General features: G+C 39.8%; 2 protein-coding genes across 8 annotated transcripts in view; both read left to right on the top strand.

Annotated features, from left to right (window-relative positions):
* The window catches only part of LOC104317592 (putative N-acetylated-alpha-linked acidic dipeptidase), a 31,719-nt gene extending 29,718 nt beyond the window's left edge, over positions 1-2,001 (top strand). Inside the window, exon 19 of the mRNA XM_069808415.1 lies at positions 638-2,001. Coding sequence (XP_069664516.1) covers positions 638-827 — 190 coding nt within the window. The 3' untranslated portion in view covers positions 828-2,001. The remainder of the gene's footprint in view (positions 1-637) is intronic.
* A 2,899-nt stretch (positions 2,002-4,900) lies between these two features.
* The window catches only part of LOC104317591 (N-acetylated-alpha-linked acidic dipeptidase 2), a 42,823-nt gene continuing 30,058 nt past the window's right edge, over positions 4,901-17,665 (top strand). For 2 of the 7 annotated variants that reach the window (XM_069808417.1, XM_069808416.1), the window contains exons 1-3: positions 10,904-11,743; positions 13,298-13,409; positions 16,388-16,574. In XM_069808417.1, coding sequence (XP_069664518.1) covers positions 11,662-11,743; positions 13,298-13,409; positions 16,388-16,574 — 381 coding nt within the window. In that variant the 5' untranslated portion in view covers positions 10,904-11,661. Of the gene's footprint in view, positions 10,881-10,900; positions 11,744-11,772; positions 13,410-16,387; positions 16,575-17,665 lie in introns of those variants that run through there. The other 5 variants (XM_069808420.1, XM_069808422.1, XM_069808418.1 and 2 more) reach the window with 5 other exon arrangements.

Raw genomic sequence — 17,665 nt, 5'->3', positions numbered from 1 at the left:
CATTGCAGAGGGCAGTAGTTCAACAGCAGTGAAGTGAATTCAGTAGTCCTCTCATCCAGTTCAAGAAGTAAATCTTGTTTGAGAGGCAGAATATTCAAGTCAAGTCTAGCTTTTTGGTCCTTATACCAGTCTGCATAATTCAGAACAGTAATCTTTCCACTAAAAAGTTCCACTAAAAAGTAACTAGAAGGAGAACTTAAGATCTACAGTCCTTGTACCTCTCATAGCTTGTGATTAAAAATCTGTTGAGAACAGTCTCTTGTTAAAGCATCAGCTTTCCTACCTCAAAGCATGCCTGTATCTGTTGGAGATTGTGTATATCTGTGAGAAAAGAAGCTGGTTTTTTTTTTTATCTTTCCATTTCATCTAAAGTGAGGGAAAGGAAAATATTTCAGTCAACTTTATCTCAAGTCTTCCTAGCTATAAAGTTCTGGAATTCACATGGAATAATGTGGCTTATGTTATTTTCTTGCTTCGGAGATTATAGTTATTATTGCTGCAATAATCTTACTTATTTACATCTCTAGTGTCAAGAATTCAACAGATGATACAGAAACAGATTAGTTTTATCCATTATAAAATGTTTTATTTTCCTAATGCAGGATATTGTTGTTTTTTTCCCTCAACTTCCCTACAGACATGTTGTCTTTGCTCCAAGCAGCCATAACAAGTATGCAGGAGAATCATTCCCAGGGATCTATGATGCCATGTTTGACATTAAAAACAAAGCTGATCAACACGAAGCCTGGGACGAAGTTAGGAGGCAGATTTCCATTGCAGCCTTCACTGTACAGGCAGCAGCAGAAACACTGAAAGAAGTAGCATAAATATCAACAACATAATCGTCAATGAAGACTACATATGACAGCTTGCAGAAGCCTTGAGAACAGAGCAATTAAAAACACTAGGAAGATTATTGCAAAGATCACAAAATCTAAAATTATTCTTTGCAAATAATATACCCAAGTGGAATGCATTTAGCAATGTTAACAAGGTAATGTACTCCATTTGGAGAACTCAGGCTTTAGATATCTTGTGAAGTGAGAGTGAAAAAGCTTCATGTTTTCTCTCAGCTTCATGTTTTAAGAATTCTAACCACTGGATTTATTTTCAGAGCTTTGAATTTTTCTAGCTTGATTATTATAGCAGTCTTCATAGTGCATCAGGAAACCAGAAGTCGTTTCATGTTTCTATCAGTTTCTAATTTTGTTGTTGACTTTTTATTATTTACCTTAGAGTTGCATATTTATACTCCAAGATAGGCCTTTCAGCTCTCCTTTTACACAAAGAATCACATATGAAGATGGGAAGACTGTCACATACCGTGTGCGGGATGTATAATGACCATAACAAGTTTTGGGCAGCCAGCCCAGAATACTCATCCATGACATTCTTTTTTTCACATGCTGAGTCTTGCAGCTGTTTGCAAATAAAATTAAGCAAGAAGCCTTCTAGTCACCAGAGTAAAAACAAGGCAATACATCTTGTCAAATGTATAATCATCCCACAAAATGTGTCATTCGAGATTAAGACCTTCTTTTATTCTTTTATCCAAAATCTGCTATGCCTTGTCCATATCAAGGTATTTTTAATATGAAGACAATTAGAAGCAAAGAAAATTCATCATGTCCTTAGTTCAAAAGGATACCAAATTATTACCATCTTTGTAGAGTCCATATTTCTAATTTTGGTGTGCAGCTTACTCTTATGACAGACTGCTCAAAAGGCTACAAGGGGACAAGGATGATCAGACAGAGAAGACTCGGAAAATCAGATCCCTTCATCTGACACTCTGCCACTGGAGGATTACTGACCCCTCTCACGGCAAATATTTTGTGTAATTTGATCTGCCATTTTAGCTGAGGCCTCTACCATGTCTTAGAAGACTGTCCCATGATCTGATGGTTTTCAGTGTCGTGGTAGATTTTTTTTCTTTTCCATAAGAACTCATTTATTCATAAATATTTCTACTCTTCACATTAAAATCCTTTAGGAAAGTTACTAATTAAGTAATTTCTTTACATAACTGTTAGTCTTTCTCATAAAATAATAGTTTGCCAGATAATGGGAAATGCTCTTACACCCACAGTTATTGCCCAGTTATTTTCACATTTTTATGAAAGTGATTGGAGTAAAACCATGGAGACATGTCTTCCCCCAAATCTAGTTCTGCTGATGGGAGACATTGCTGTCTCTAACTGTTTTGTCGCTACTGGCTGCTCCACTGTTCCTTTTGCCAATGGAGAATTCATTATGACGGTCTATAATCCACCTCTGGCAAAATTAGCCAGGTTAGTTTAGATCATCAGTTAGGTTAACCTAGAGGATTTTGTATGCAGCAATCAAGGGAATGATAACACAAATCCACACACAGAGGGGGGCAGTAATAAACAGCTTCTGTTGACCAGGTGGATACAGAAAGAGTATTTTTCTATTGCTAAGGAGGATGAACTGAAGCCCCAAACTCAGAAATTGTGGAGATCTTTCCCTAAATGACCTATAAGCTTCCTCAGCAACTTTTTCTCTCAGCCCAGAAGACATAATTTTTTAATCTCTGTCCAAACCATAGCATTGTTTCATTTAAGTTTAATTAGGGCCCTTTTTGGCAATAGCTAGCAGATAATACACAATGTCAGGGCCCAGGATCTCACAAAATAGAGACGGTTACACTTTTAAACTACAGCAACATCCATTTAAAAAAAAAAAAAAAATCTGTGGGCTGTCCCCTAACCACTGTGGGGAATAGGATACAGGAACATAAGTTCTCTCTCTCTCTCTCCTATTGACTCTGCTCCCCTTCACAGGAAAAATTCAAGGCTAACTGGTCCAGAGAGAGGAAGCACCCATAAGGCTGCTTGTAACACCATGGTTTACATCATGTTTTGGTAAGGTGGGATTCAAACTGTCCAGTGCTGTCTCCCAGGTTTGGGTCTGCTTTGTGGCCCATCTTTGTTCAGCGCAAACCACAACCTGTAGCAGTTGAATTTTTAAAGCAAATGGAGCTTTGCTTAATTTTGTAAGAGAAGAATATCTTTAGATGGACTGAGTCCAGCTCTTTCCCCAAGCCCTAACCTAGTCTCTTATCAGAGATTTGAGGTCGAAGACCCTATGCTGCAGGCTATTGGTGGGGGTGTTTCCCCACTCACTTAGCATGAAGCTTTTCTGATCTCCATTCTGAGAAGCCTATTACTTGGTGCTGACTTCTCTGGAGACAGCCACTGTGATTCTTATCCTTAGCTTACCCAGCATCAACTTGGATGTTCCTGGCCCCACTGCAGAAAGCCACCACAATGTACAAATTTGTTACAACAAACTAGCACTCATTCTGTTTTTCCTCAATATTCCGGGCTGCAATTTGTGCTTGTTCAACACCTTCTTCAAGAGCTGCTAAGACACCTTTGCTTCTTTACGTGGGACTCACTGAGAGAGGGGAAGACAGGTGGCAGGTCATAAGCATGATAGGTATTCCATGGTAAGCTGTCTGTGCTTGTAAGTGTGTATCTTGGACTCCTTCGTTTCTGTGAGGAAGGAAGCACAGGTGTCTAGTTTGGCAAGCCCTGAGTTAGATGTGGCAGCATCTAGTGTTGAGACACATTATGGCCCTTTCTGAAGTTCTTGATCAGTTTTTTAAAATAAAGATGCTTTTTAGTCTTCAAGAACTTATGTGGAAATTCTCATAAGAACATTCTTCTCCCTAAATCACGTCTTATTGTCAGTGTTCTATGGAGTCTAAATATAGCCAGTGCAGCCTTCAGTTCCTCAAAGACTATGCCAGGCAGAAATTGCTGGTGTCATTACTGGACAGCAAAGGGCAAAGCCTATGTAGCTAATTACTGAAACTACATGATTTGTAGCCAGTTGTCCAAGCCATATGTCAAAATATATGCATGGATGCATGTGCAACTGTCCGTTTCCTATATGTGTCACTAGGATTATGTAAGCAAAAAATGAAAGAATAGTTGTGTATGCACTGAGAAATGTCCTTTAACGTGACTTATTTACTAGGATGATACAAAGAAGCAAGGGTCACATTTCACATTTATGAACAAAATGAGGCCAGTTGGCATGTGCCAGCAAATGAAGACATCTAGTTCCTACCAGACAAGTGGGGAACAATGGTTAAATAGATAAGTAATATGCGTTAAAAGCACTGTCTATTAATATGTTCTTGCAAGTGTAGCTGCACTGAGAAACATTTCCAGTCCATTGATTCTTAAAACTCAAAAAAACGTCTGAACCAGCCACATGAGCGAGGAGGTGTATGCTATGAAGCAGACTACTAAGGAAAGGCAGACAATGAGAAGCCAGATACAGGAATAACTACTTTTTAAGCTTCTGTATTTTTTGTTAGAACTTCCAGGGTATCTCAGCGGCATAGCTATTAGCTGACTGAAGCCCTGAGTGTGAAATCCTTTCCTATACAAGAAGTCAAGATAAGGTTTGTGTGCTAATTCTCCTTCAGCAAAGTAGAACATCAAACAACATAAAAAGTCTTTTTTTTTCTAGACTTACACAGTAAGTTGAAATTCACTCTTAACACTGCCAAGTGCTGTTGACCAGATTAGCTGTTTTGGCTCTCAAGCTTTGACATTATTCCATAGTAATTGGCCAACAAATACTGTTGAATTAAGTAAAAAAAATAAAATTCAGGAACAAACCCCAAAACTAAGTATGTTGAATTTACAGTTTATTGATCATCTAACATGAGCCAGTTTTTCATGTAATTACAGATGTTTTCAGCTAGAGATGGCTGTTAGCAGAGTTTATTACTATAATCAACTTTCAGTTCTTTTATTTTCTAAATATTCTGTAATTAATACTTGGAAGAACTAAGGTCCTAATTCCAGACAGCTCCTTGGAAACACTCATTTGGCTTTTACAGTTACTGCAGACAAACTCACCGAGTCATTGACTTATATACAGCAGCAGATGACTTAATTACAAGACGAGGTTTAGAAATATTTAGTAAGCAGATGGAGGAACCTAGCTGGCATTGTGGCATTGTTGAGAGCATCCTTTCCAATTTGAGCAATTACATTAAAAGAATCTGCAGGTGAAATGAAAAAGGAACAGTATTTTTTGAAGAAAGTACTTCCTATCATATGATCACAAATTAGATGCTGTCAAAATTTTCTAAAGAACTCCATGTAATGACCATCCTATGCTCTAAGAGTCTAAATCAAATGAAATAAAAGCATACCCATGTGTGGGAAAGGTAGAAACTATACTTGTATTAAAATGAATCATTGCTTTCATGAAAACAGCAATGTCAATGTTACTTTGGCTGGAAAAGCTGTTGACCTGGCAGCACAACTTCTAAATTAAGATGCTGTTAACACAGATCTTAGTTCAAGTGTTGGTTTAGCTGAGACTACCAGCGCAATCACCGGTAGTCATGATCTTTGAGGTGGGACCTGTGCTTATCTCTGCTTGTATGAGCAGTTTGAAATGTGCTGCTGGACTACAAACAATACTGTGGTGGAGCAGAGCAGCAAACTCTGACAGCTGGAGTCAGAGTAAATTGTATTCTTTCACTTGACGGACAGCAGCTCCCCAGGGCAGGGGATTGCAATGAATAGAAGAATATCACACAATCATAGGGTTGGAAGAGAACTCGGGAGCTCTCTAGTCCAAACTCCTGCTCAAAGCATGGTGAGCTGCAAGGTCAGACCAGGTTGTACAGAGTTTTATCAAGTCCAGTCTTGAAAGTCTCCAAGGATAGAGACCACATAACCTCTCTGTGCAACACATTCCAGTGGTTCACTGCCCTCATGACTGAAAAGCTTTTCCTTATTTCCAGATAGATCCTCTTGTTTCAGTTTATGACTGTTGTTTCTCATCCTCCTGTCATGCACCACTGAAGAGGTTGGCTCTGTCTCCTTGACAAATTTCTTGTACATGCTGGAAGATGCAATTTGGTTTATGTTCAATGCACAGTCCTTTACTCTCTCTCTGTCTCACTGGGTACATTCCTCTTGTAGAAGAAAGGGTCAAAGTTTGCAAGCTGAACTTGTCAGCTGCCAGCAATGTAAACTTTATTTTAACTGGAATCTGATAACGGACCCCTGAAGTTCAGGATAACAGACTCCAACTCAACGCATCAAAATCTGCTACCCTTTTACTCTGGTAGTCAGATAGACTGCAGAGGCCGTGAGAGAGTTCTGGGGGACTGTGCAACTGGCAGAGTCAGAAGTAAACTACTGATTTGAAATTGCGATTGAGCATTCCCCTGTTGCCATTTTTCCTGCAAGAGCTGCCTTTCCCACAAACCAGGGCCCTTTGATCTCTCAAGCCACAAGTTCAACCTTTAGTCAAACAATAGGTCAAGCAGTGCAACAGTAGCATATCTTTCTTGCTGCAGATATTAACCCTTGGGGCCCAGTTGCTGAGCAGCTACAACCTACAATTTACAAGCCCTGACATTTGTTCTATGTATTATGTATTTTTATGTACTGTTGCTGAGTTTGCCTATTGGGCTGTGTGGCATAATTATGCATTCAACAAACAAATGCATGCTAGTTTGGCATTTGGCATGTGTATCTTTGCCATTTTTGGAGCTTATCTAGTTTACCAGGGGTATTTTTTTTTTTAACTAAGTAGAGTATATGTAGCTATCTGCAAGTTCTGCTAGCTTCAGCTTCTTGTTTACACGCTCAACATGTGCAATTCTCACCAATCCTCAGCTCGGTATGAGTCCTATGCAGTAACTGATGGTTTTCTTGCTAGTTTTAAAAGTGATACGAATTTGGAGAAGTACTGTGTGTTCAGGGGTTTGTCTGTGTTTTGGACCTTTTTCCAGTATTGTCACCTGGTCTGAGGAAAGAAATCTCGTTTCCTAGTAATCTTTTCACATTGCTTGTCTTGCGTAATTTTTGTGACTAGTTAGGACCAGCTTTATCTCGAGTCTTAACTTTGATTAAACTTAGGCTAAGGTTGGCATTTTCAATATTGAATAAGATACCCAACTATTATCAGAGAAGCAGTCTTAGCAGTATCTCGCACTGATAATACCTTAGTTCTAGCAGGAAAAGCCCCATGTAAAAGAATAGGGGGGCTGATAGATATGGTTTTGATTTGATCAAGAAGTGACTCAAAGAGAGATGAGTCTTAGGGGATACTGATCCGTCTTAACAGCTCTGAGCTCTCTCCTTGGCTGCTAAGTGAGATGCTCAGCAACAGCTAAGAGTGAGGTGAGGTTTGGTTCGGAGCAGATTTTTCCACCTCCTCACAGATGTGACTTTGCATTTCAGGCATGCAGTACTTCAGATCTCACCATGGCAGGCTCATTTTTCTCTGGCTTCAGTTATTCTGAGGAGCATTTGTTAGACATGATACTACAACTTTGTCTTTGTGATTTAGTAATGTGTATAGTGGGTTATTTAGGTCATGTCCCAAGACTCAGAGAACAGTGAACATGCAGGATAGATACTGCATTCCTTATACTGCATATCTTGGAACTGGTAGTACCAGCGAAGGGAAAGTAAAGGAGGTACAGAAACAAAAAGAGGGGGACAAGAAAGGAGCAGCAAAACAATGCTAAAAAGAACCCCTGCTTCCAGCCTAGGCACTGAGGAAAATAGAGGCTGGTATAGTAGGAGGTTGCTTTATTCCCTTGCCCTTCTTTTGGAAGACTTAGTTCTAGCTGCTCTCTGGTCTCTCCCTACATTCTTTAAGAAGCATGTGGATTGCTGCACCCTGTTCCTCCTTCCAAAAGGGAAGCCAGCAGCATCTGGCATCTGGCAGTTATCAAGCCAAAACTTCTGTTTCGCCTGGGTGAATGGTATTTATATGCTGTATTTCTCATCTTCCGACGAAGTGTGTAGATGAGATAGCTCAGGAGTACTTTTGCAACGTATCAGCAAGCAATTTCAAATATCTATGTATAAAATAGATATGATGCAAAAAGGACAAGAAAAATTCTTGTGTAGTAATGTCACTGCTTACACTGGCCTCCACAGCATACCAAGCTAATTCATAGATTAGAATAGTTTGTGTTGGAAGGGACCTCCAAAGATCATCTAGTCCAACCCCCCTGCAATGAGCAGGGACATCTGCAACTAGATCAGGTTGCTCAGAGTCTCGTCCAGCCTGACCTTGAATGTTTCCAGGGATGAGGCGTCTACCACCTCTCTGGGCAACCTGTGCCATTGTTTCACGCCCCTCATCGTAAAAAATTTCTTCCTTACATCTAGTCTGAATCTACCTTCTTTTAGTTTAAAACCATTAGCCCTTGCCCTATTGCAACAGGCCCTGCTAAAAAGTCTGTCCCCATCTTTCTTATAAGCCCCCTTTCAGTACTGAAAGGCCACAATAAGGTCTCCCCGGAGCCTTCTCTTCTCCAGGCTGAACAACCCCAACTCTCTCAGCCTTTCTGCATAGGAGAGGTGTTCCATGCCTCTGATCATTTTTCTGGTCCTCCTCTGGACCTGCTCCAACAGGTCCATGAAAGAAGGAGTAAATAGTCCCTTATTCAGCTGGGAGAGAAGAAGAAATGTTGCAAGAATTTGGGTCTGCAAAGAACCAAAATATTCCAATTTATGAAAATAGGAGGTTTCAGAATGTGGCTTTATTCAACACTGGAGTAGGACCACAACAATTTGTGACAAAGAGACCAACTTCCTTGAAAACAGTTGATTGCACAGTCATTTCGTAATCTGTTCAAGCAATACATATGTGAAGTTCATTACTTTTCTATGCCTAATAAAGAGTGTGGATTTAAATATGACTGGATAAGTTTGCAGGACTGGTTTATGAAGACTGTCACTTTCTTTCCCAGTGGTATAGCAGCCATATGCATCTGTATATGAATCTAGAAGGGATTCCATGGATAATGGAGGTTGTCTGAGACAGAACAGGTAAGATAGTGAAAAATTTTCCTTTGATGGCCTCAGATGAAAATTACCAGAGATTAAGCGCAAAACATCCTAGTTGCGCACTTGTCAGCAAATGACCTTGTAGTGAGGTCTGTGTGGAGCCCATATAACCCAGAATGCCCTCGACATCCTTCCTCATCGGACTGACTTAAGGACGTGACTCTTGGCTTGCGCCCTGCGGGTTTCCATACTTCTCTATGATGGACCAGTCAGTATGTTTTGAAACCGTCAGGACCAGTCGGTATGTTTTGAAATCGTTATAACCACATTATCCCAGAGCACCCTCTGATTGGCTCCCTGCTTCCTTTAGATTGGGAAGTGCTCATATAGAACAATATGCAGATGAATATAGAGACATTTCTGTATATATACATGTGAGTACAAATGTGTATAAATTTATATTTGTTTATACATAGATATACTTTTTGTGTATAAATACATGTGTATTTATGTATGTGTATATATTGCACACTATATATTATACACATATATATAAAAAAAATATAGTAAGGAAATAAGGATCATAAAGAAAGGCCCAAAAGATTTCCCCAAAAAACCTACACAAACCAGAAGAACCAGCCAATGGGTTCATAAATCAGAAACTTTATTACGAGGTCAGTTTCAGCAGGAGAAGGCAGGTGTCGTGGAGCTCCCCCTGTCCATGGCTGTGGGGAACTTCCAGCTGCCTGTGAGGCCGTGGAGCGGTGCAGACTGGGGCTTAGCACACTTTAGATATCCTAGGGTATCTGGGCTGATCCCAGGAGGCCTCCTGTGTCATGTATGGCAGCTCTGTGGCATAGAGGAGTTGGGAGTGGAGAAGTTAAGCTGGAAAAATTGGGTGCAGTGTGAGAGAAGATTTTTTTTAATTTTTGTCTTTGTTTCTCACTATCCAAGTCTATTTTAATTTGCAATAAATTAAACTATTTTTCCCTAGGTCAAGACTGTTTTGCCTGTGATGGTAATTGGCAAGTGACATCCCTGTCTTGATCTCAACCCATGAGCTTTTTCATTTTATTTCCTGCCCCTGTCCTGTTGTCGAGGGTGTGTGATTCAAGGCATAGATTTATACTGTATGTTATACTTGCATTTAAATGGAACATAATATACTCCACTAGTGGCCAATCCATGGAATGTAAGAACATGCCACAACTTAATAGTACTAGGACTGTATTTTGAGTGGTAGAAGCCACTCGGTTCCTGCTATTGTTCAACCTCGGCATTGCTGATGATGCCCTTATCACTTTAAAAAGACATAGGCATAGAAATAAATACATTTCATACTTTAACACTGTTGCTATTCTTACCTTCTTCCTCCACTGATGTTATCATCATGTGAGATCTAATTTAGATAGTAATCTCCAAAAGCCCTTGTCACTTTACTGTCTATTATGTGCCAGTCCTACACCTGTGGTGCTATATAAATGCTAATAATACATCAATATGCTCATTCTTTATAAGTCCTGTAGGTGGAATTCCATCTGGTTTGTATATGTCAAGTGAGATGTTGGTGTGAAAAGTCCTTGCTGTTCAGAATCTGTGATGGCTTATGAGCAGTTGGGAAATGACAGAAAAAAAGATCACAAAACTGGACGTGCTTATCATTTGAACAAACACATCCAGCCGTATGCCTAAGACAGTGGCTGTGACTGGTGCAGAATATCCGAGCGATGTAATTCTTCTCTAATCTCTGAAAAGCCTTAATGAAATAATTAGGACATTAACTAGTCTTTTCAGCTGTTTCTGAATGTTTTCAGTGCAACCTAGTGTATTTAAGGAAGTTTTGATACTTGGAGTACTTCCATTTCTTTCACAAAATGTACCTACTTTGGACTCTTTTGGAGCAAGTGGTAAGAACTCAGAGCATGTCCAGGCTCCCAGAAGAACTTTCCCATCTTCAGCCAGATAACTGGTCTCCGATGGGCAAGTCCTCAGTTCCAGAAACTTCGGTCTTGGCTTCCATGTAGCTGTGCAGGAGCTCACCGGCACAGAGTGATGTGCAAGGCCAGGGTAAGTTCGTACAAAATATGATGATTCTATGATAATATCTTGATTATTCCCTGGGCGGAAGTTGTGTCCTTCCCCATGAGATACAGATGGATTTGGCTGAATTAGACTAGGAAAACTTGATCCTAAGAACCTTGTAATCCAAACTGTAAAAAGCTAGAGAATATAGGAAATAATTTTGCAACTTTTCGCAGTTGCAAATTGGATGACGTCTGGAAGTGTCCCCATTGGCTAATCTAAATTGCATTCTGAGCTGCTCTAAGCATTCATCACTTGCCAAGGATTAATGTAACCACAGATTACAAAGGGGAGCAATTCAGTGCTTCCTCAGTAAAGAGAAAACAAGTTTTCCGTTCCTCCATTTTATCTCTTGGACACTTCCACCAGAACAAATACTGATTGTGATTAAGCCTAAACCAGGAACTTTCAAAACTAGAAAGTCCTGATAATTAGTAGAAATTAGCTTTGAAGATAGTACTTATGCATTGCTTGGTGCACAGTCTAGGTGCATACTTGTTACAGAGCTACACACACAGCTACACACAAGCTGTCTTGTGGGGTCAGACTAAGAAATGGAGACGTGCTTTATTGTACTCAGCAAATCATGTCATCGTCATCCAGGGATTAAGGCTGGTTAGGCAGAAAGAGAGCTGAAAAACACAGAAGCCAGGGGCAGCCCTGGGGCTGAGGGCGGGAAGAGGAGGAGGAGGAGAGGGAGGAGGAGGAAGGCGGCCGCTTGCCTGCCCTCCTCGCCGCCTGCAAAGCTGCCGGCCTCCGTGTCCCCATGGCCAGGAGCAAGGCCACCCTCCGCACATGGCTGAGCTGCCCCGGGCTGCTGGCCTGTTTCTTGCTGGGCTTTCTTGCAGGTGAGTACGGAGACACAGGGGCTCAGCCCACAGCCCTTGCCCTCTGCAGATCCTTACGTGCAACCCCTGTTGTGGTTAACTCCCCATCAGGGAGCTTTTACTGCTTTTTAGGGACGCTATGAAATATTCGTCCCGTTGATTTTCTAAGAGGTTGTTTAGCAATTTTGGTCTTTAGGGAGCGAGGACTATAACGGCTGCGTGCTTCAGCCCAGGATGAGCCCTGGTGAATGGATAGCTTCCCATAACAGGCAGTCAGACAGTCAAAGAGGAGAGATTAAGAGAAGACTTTGAGACTTCTGTGACTGCAAAACCTCCAGGATTATTTTTTTATTTGTATTTCCTGATTTTTACTGAAGATCTGTTTAAATGCTCCTATTCAGTTGCTATTTTAGAAATTAAGGGCAGAGTGTAGAGGAGGAGTTTTGACTGACAGCCAAGAGTGGAGTTGCTGAATTTTTCATCATGTACGATGAACTGTACTAGAACATTAGATTCTTTTCTGCAGCCACTTGCAGCATTTGATTTTAAGTCTGAAATTGCACGTCTGCTTATGTCCTTTTTAAACTTGTGGTGTAGCACACACCTAAGGCTGAAGCATGACAGAAAAATCCATGAGGGCTACTAAATATAAAAAACATTAGTTTGATTTAGAAGATTCCTGAGCTGCAAATTTCTGATGCTTGTGCTATTCTTATACATTTCCCTGAACAACATCTTTTTGCCATGCTCCAAAACAGGATGCTGGGCGTGATGGACCTTTGGTCTAATCCAGTATCACTGTTATGCTCAGACTGTTACTACAATTGCATTTAAGTCTAACAGGTCATATAGATTGTGCATGTGACAGCACATATACTTGGCTTTATTATGACAATTTTCCCAGTTTGGGGTTTTCTAGCTATAATAATAATAAAAGGATTTGTTGTTTTGGGGTCTTTTTAAGTCAAATTCATATAGTTATAGATATAGATATAGTCTCTCCTTTCAGGTTTATGGCTACTGAAAAATCCTTAACTTTTTAAAACTGACTTGGGTCACAGTTAACTTTATTCCTTTAATTATTAAATAGACTAACCCCACCCTTCCCCAAATCTGTAACTACTATAATGCTGGCAGGGTGGCTGTTGAGTCCTAGACCTTCACTTTAACTATGCTTACACACATATTTTTAAATATATGTATAAATTAAATACGGGAATTTCATCATGAGTATCAGGACTTCAATCCTCACACTGGAGACAGTTAATTGAGCATTTAAACTTTAGTTTAACATTAATGAGAGATGAATCTGCCTTAAAAGGGGACTGTATTTAGCAGAGATTTAGGGTGTGTTGTTTGAATTCTGTCACTTTTTTGGCAATTCAGTCAATTAAGTATATTTTATTTTTCTGCTCGATTTCTGTGTTTGAGCCAGCAAACACTGACAGAGGGTGCTCTAAGCCCTGTTCATTCTCGTGGTTTTAATGAGACTTTAGTACTTTAGGTTGCATGTGGGCTCAAATAGGTGAGGACTGTGGTTCTTGCTAAGCAGGAAGCTTCTCAAATGTATTTCAGGATGGTTTACGAAACCGACTGAAAAAAACCCCAACTCTTCAGATGTCTATCAAAATGTGCGACAGAAACTTGTGGCTGAGATGAAAGCAGAAAACATCAAGCAATTCCTTCGGTAAGCCCTGTGCATCTTGGGTTTTGAATAATTTTATCACTTAAAAAAGCCAGAAAGTGGTAATATCAGCTCCAAAGAACAGCCTCTGAAAGCAGAGCTGTTAAGATGCTTTTGAAGTATTTGGTTTGTACAGAATGTCTGGGGGAAGGAGAAGGGAGAGACTCACAACTCTTCCATTCCCCCAGTCCCCATTTTTGAAGTTACCTTTTTGGAATGGTTGGACTGTTAAGTGTACTTGCCTCAAGCTGCATTACTGCCAGTGCTTATCATGCTTTTTTATTATGATTTTCCGTAGTCTTGATTTAATGCAGTGTAAGTGTCTGGGTTTTCCTCACAAGTGTCTGAAGTTCTAACACTGGATAACTTTTCTTTGTCTCACACTGAGATGATTTTACTTTATTTGGGATACACTGACTGCTATTAATTACATTCGATTGATAATCTGCCCAGTGTCTCCTTAAACTTTGAGTTTGAGCAGCTAGTCTAAGTAGAAAATTAATATATTAAATGTAGCATTAAAAATGCTGCAAAGTTTGCATGTATACTTACAACTGATAATTCCTTTAGTGTGGCCAGATCCCATTATAACCTGTCTTCTGTTTCAGAAGATGAAAAGCCCTCTCCATGTGCAGTGTATGTGTACGGTTGGATAAGTCTTGCATGATGTAATTGTTATTAAATATTCTTTTTTGCATCCTAATGCATCCATGTGGTTCTTTCAAAACATCTAAAATGCTAGGGATATAGAAATACTCTCTTGTTTTGCTGTGTATTCCACTGGAAATGAAAAAAACCCCCCATTATTATATGTATTTATATCTTCAACAGAGGAACAAATATATTCACAGAAAAAGTAAACAAATATCTCTGCTTAGTAACATGTTGGTATTTAGCATGTAAGTCAGCAGCTGTATCACAAACATCAAAGGATTACTGACAAATTTGATTTCTCTACATTTATTCTAAACCCAAAAGGTTTCATTTCTAACATCAATTAGCTTTTTAAGTCTCTAGGCCTTATCTTATTTTGTATTTGTTGCTCTTAGTAGATTGGAGAGTTCCTGAAGATTATGTTTGAGTGAGAATCTAGGCAACACAGAGACTGATGACAGTATAAAATAGCTCTGTAATTATGCTAAAGTTTCTTGGCCATAGGGTATTAATGGTATCCGTTTATCTGCTTGCTTTGATGATAGGCCAAATGCTTCACACTGTTTTGGGTTTTTTTCCTAAATTCAAAAAAAAGCAGGAACTGCAGAAAAATTAATTAATACACTATCAAGAAAGTTTTTTAAAAGCATAAAAAATGTGAACTTGAGAATTTTGATCCATATTCTTAGTTTTTCAGACTACTAAATCTGTTTTTATGAAGTGGGGAAAACAAACTATGAGTCTCAGAAAACACAGACACTTTGACCTTAGCATTTCCTCTTGGAAAGGATGAAACTGGAAGTGAAAAATTGAAAAAAGGCATCATGTGTTGTTCAGTATATTTTTACTTAGGGCATTTGTAGTATTTAAACTAGAGTACTTAAGGAATTAACAGGTACTTAAAATACTCTAGAGAATTAAAGCGCAAGAAGAGACAGGCAACAAGCTTTGGCAAAGGTTGCTTCCAGACCTCGGTGCATACCTGCACAGTTTAAAGAGAAGGAAAGACAACAGCAGAGAACAGAAGGTTGTTGTCTACTTAGTGAATCGAGATGGATTCAAATCTAGGGGGCCAGGTGGGATTCACAGGAAAGACCTGGATGTTATGATTGCAAGGCTGCTGTCTATGAGAAGTTCTGGTGATTGAAAGACATCCCTGGTGGCTGAAAAGGGCTGATGTCTCCATCTTTAAGTAAGGCAAGGTCAACATGGGGGGGACTGTGGGCTGGTCAGCTTCACTTCAGTCCCTGGAAGGGTGACCAAACATCCTTCTCGAATCTGTTTCCAAACGCATGAAGGACACAAAGATAGTTAGGAACAGTCAGCATTTCTTTACTAGTTGTTTATATGATCAGCATGATGGCCTTCTGTGAGGAAGTGACTGGCTACGTGGATGAGCGGAGGCATTACGGTGGCTGTAACATCCTTGACTTTAACAAGGCTTTGGACGTCGTCTCCTGCGACATTCTCATTTGGAAGCTGAGGAAGCGCATACTGAAGAACAAGCTGTTACATGGGTTGAAAATAGTCTGAACTGACATGTTGAAGTGGTACTAATCATGGTATTTGGTACCACTAATTAATGGTAATTAATGGTATCTGACATAATGGGGCAGCCATTAACAAGTAGCCTGTTGGGAATTCGAAGGTGGCGCTTAGTACCCGACTGACTGATCAGCGTTCACCATAACTCGTTTGTTCAGTGGACCAAACAAATTGTAGACAGATTTGTGTAGGGTAGGCCAGAAGGGCTGGGTATTGTTTCTGACTATTTATCATCATTATGTATTATATCTGATCTGGATGTAAATGTTAAGAAGGCTTTGATTATTCAAGCTTTTGATTAAGAAAAAAAGAACAAATCCGTGCAGGTAATTTGACGTAATGATTTTCAAGTTAATTAGTACGATATGCCAACAATGTACAAACCCATCATCAGATACCAGAATTATTTGGAGGGCTTCTTTCTGAATGTGTAGCTTTTCTGTATCTATTTCTGCTCCTTTCATACTGTTCACACTCTTTTGCTGAATGTCTTTGACACTGATTTTCATTGCTTGTGTGTAGATGTGGCTATTTCTGTTATGCAAAGAGAAAGGTTCAGCTGACTTATCTTAAGGCCTCAGGGAAGATCCTCTGCCCTACATTTTGTGTTTATCCTGTTGCAGACTCTGATAAACAAACATGTTATACAGCCCAGACTTTAACCATAAGACCTTACTTTCCATGCATGTGGCTTGACGATAAGCTTTATACACACTGATCCTTGTTCACTATTGTGCCTCTCTGCATTTGCTGCTTACTAGTAATTTTCTGTTTTATTCTAGCTCGTTTACCAAGTTGCCTCACCTCGCAGGAATGGAACAGAATCTTCTTCTTGCCAAACAAATTCAAGGCCAGTGGAAGGAATTTGGACTGGATTCAGTAGAACTCGTTCATTATGATGTGCTTCTTTCATACCCAAATGAAACGCAGCCAAACTACATCTCAGTAATTGATGATCAAGGGAATGAGGTGATCTTTTTAATGATTAAACTATATTTGTTTAAGACTTCTTTAAAGAAACAGGGTCTTCCTCTGTTCTCCCACCCAGTCATCCCAGCGTGTGCTTTATAATATGATAAAAAATCCAGCGTGGTGCAATTAGTCTCTTTAAGAATCCTTATTAGACCTCTTTTCCAAGTATTTATCCAGTTAGTGACCCTTGTTAGACCTCTCTTCCAAGTACCTATCCAATCTCTGCTTGAACATCTGTACAATTTTTGCTTCCACAACATGCTGAGGTAAGGAATGCCACACAGATACTGTCCACTGTATGAAGTACTACCTCCTTTTATTTGATCTGAACCTGATCCTACTGGCTTCCTATGGTGTCTCCTAAATAATAATGAACATTCGGTCTATAGTCACCTTCTCCATTTTGTACACACAGGGGAATAAAGAAGTAGATGTAGAATCTGACAAGGAGCCTGAGCGACTAGAGGAGATGGGACTGCTAGAGAAGCATCATAGCACATAGATAGGGGTGAAGAGCCCTGGCAGAAACTAAAGAATATGTGCTCGGGGGTGACATGAGCTTAGAGGTGAAAGAATGGAGAAATTCTTCCAGAAACCCCATAACAATCTCTCAGCTATAATCTCACAAGGTGACAAAAAGTGCACATGAATCTTGAGGCAACGTGAGTGTTACAATAGATAGTGATAAAAGGCAGCACATTTAACTGGAGCATAACCAGCAAAGAGGTGAAGAGAAGAGTAATAATACAGGTGGAAGTAATCACAAAAAATACCTGTGTTGGCATGGATGAACTATGTGTCTTTTTATTGCCGCCGCCTCTTGGCAATTTTCAGCTACTTCTTTGCTTAGGTTCAGGCAGTGACTGATGAGCATCTTCTGACAAATGATCTACCTCTCTATATTCATATCTGCATTCTGTTACAAAAATTCAGCTATGTATTACTAGCTAGTTTTTTGCTTAAACTTATGCGTGCTGGTTAGAATTGTATTTTTTGCTAACAATTTATGTAATCTAGCATATCATTTGCAATAACCAAGCTTAGTGTACAAACTTGTGCCTGGAGGTAGCGTCTGACCAAAGTCTTCT

This window comes from Haliaeetus albicilla, chromosome 20 (assembly GCF_947461875.1).
Source record: "Haliaeetus albicilla chromosome 20, bHalAlb1.1, whole genome shotgun sequence".
Classification (NCBI taxonomy): domain Eukaryota; kingdom Metazoa; phylum Chordata; class Aves; order Accipitriformes; family Accipitridae; genus Haliaeetus; species Haliaeetus albicilla.
The sequence above is the reverse complement of the archived record's forward strand: the minus strand, read 5'-3'. Positions and strand labels throughout refer to the sequence as shown.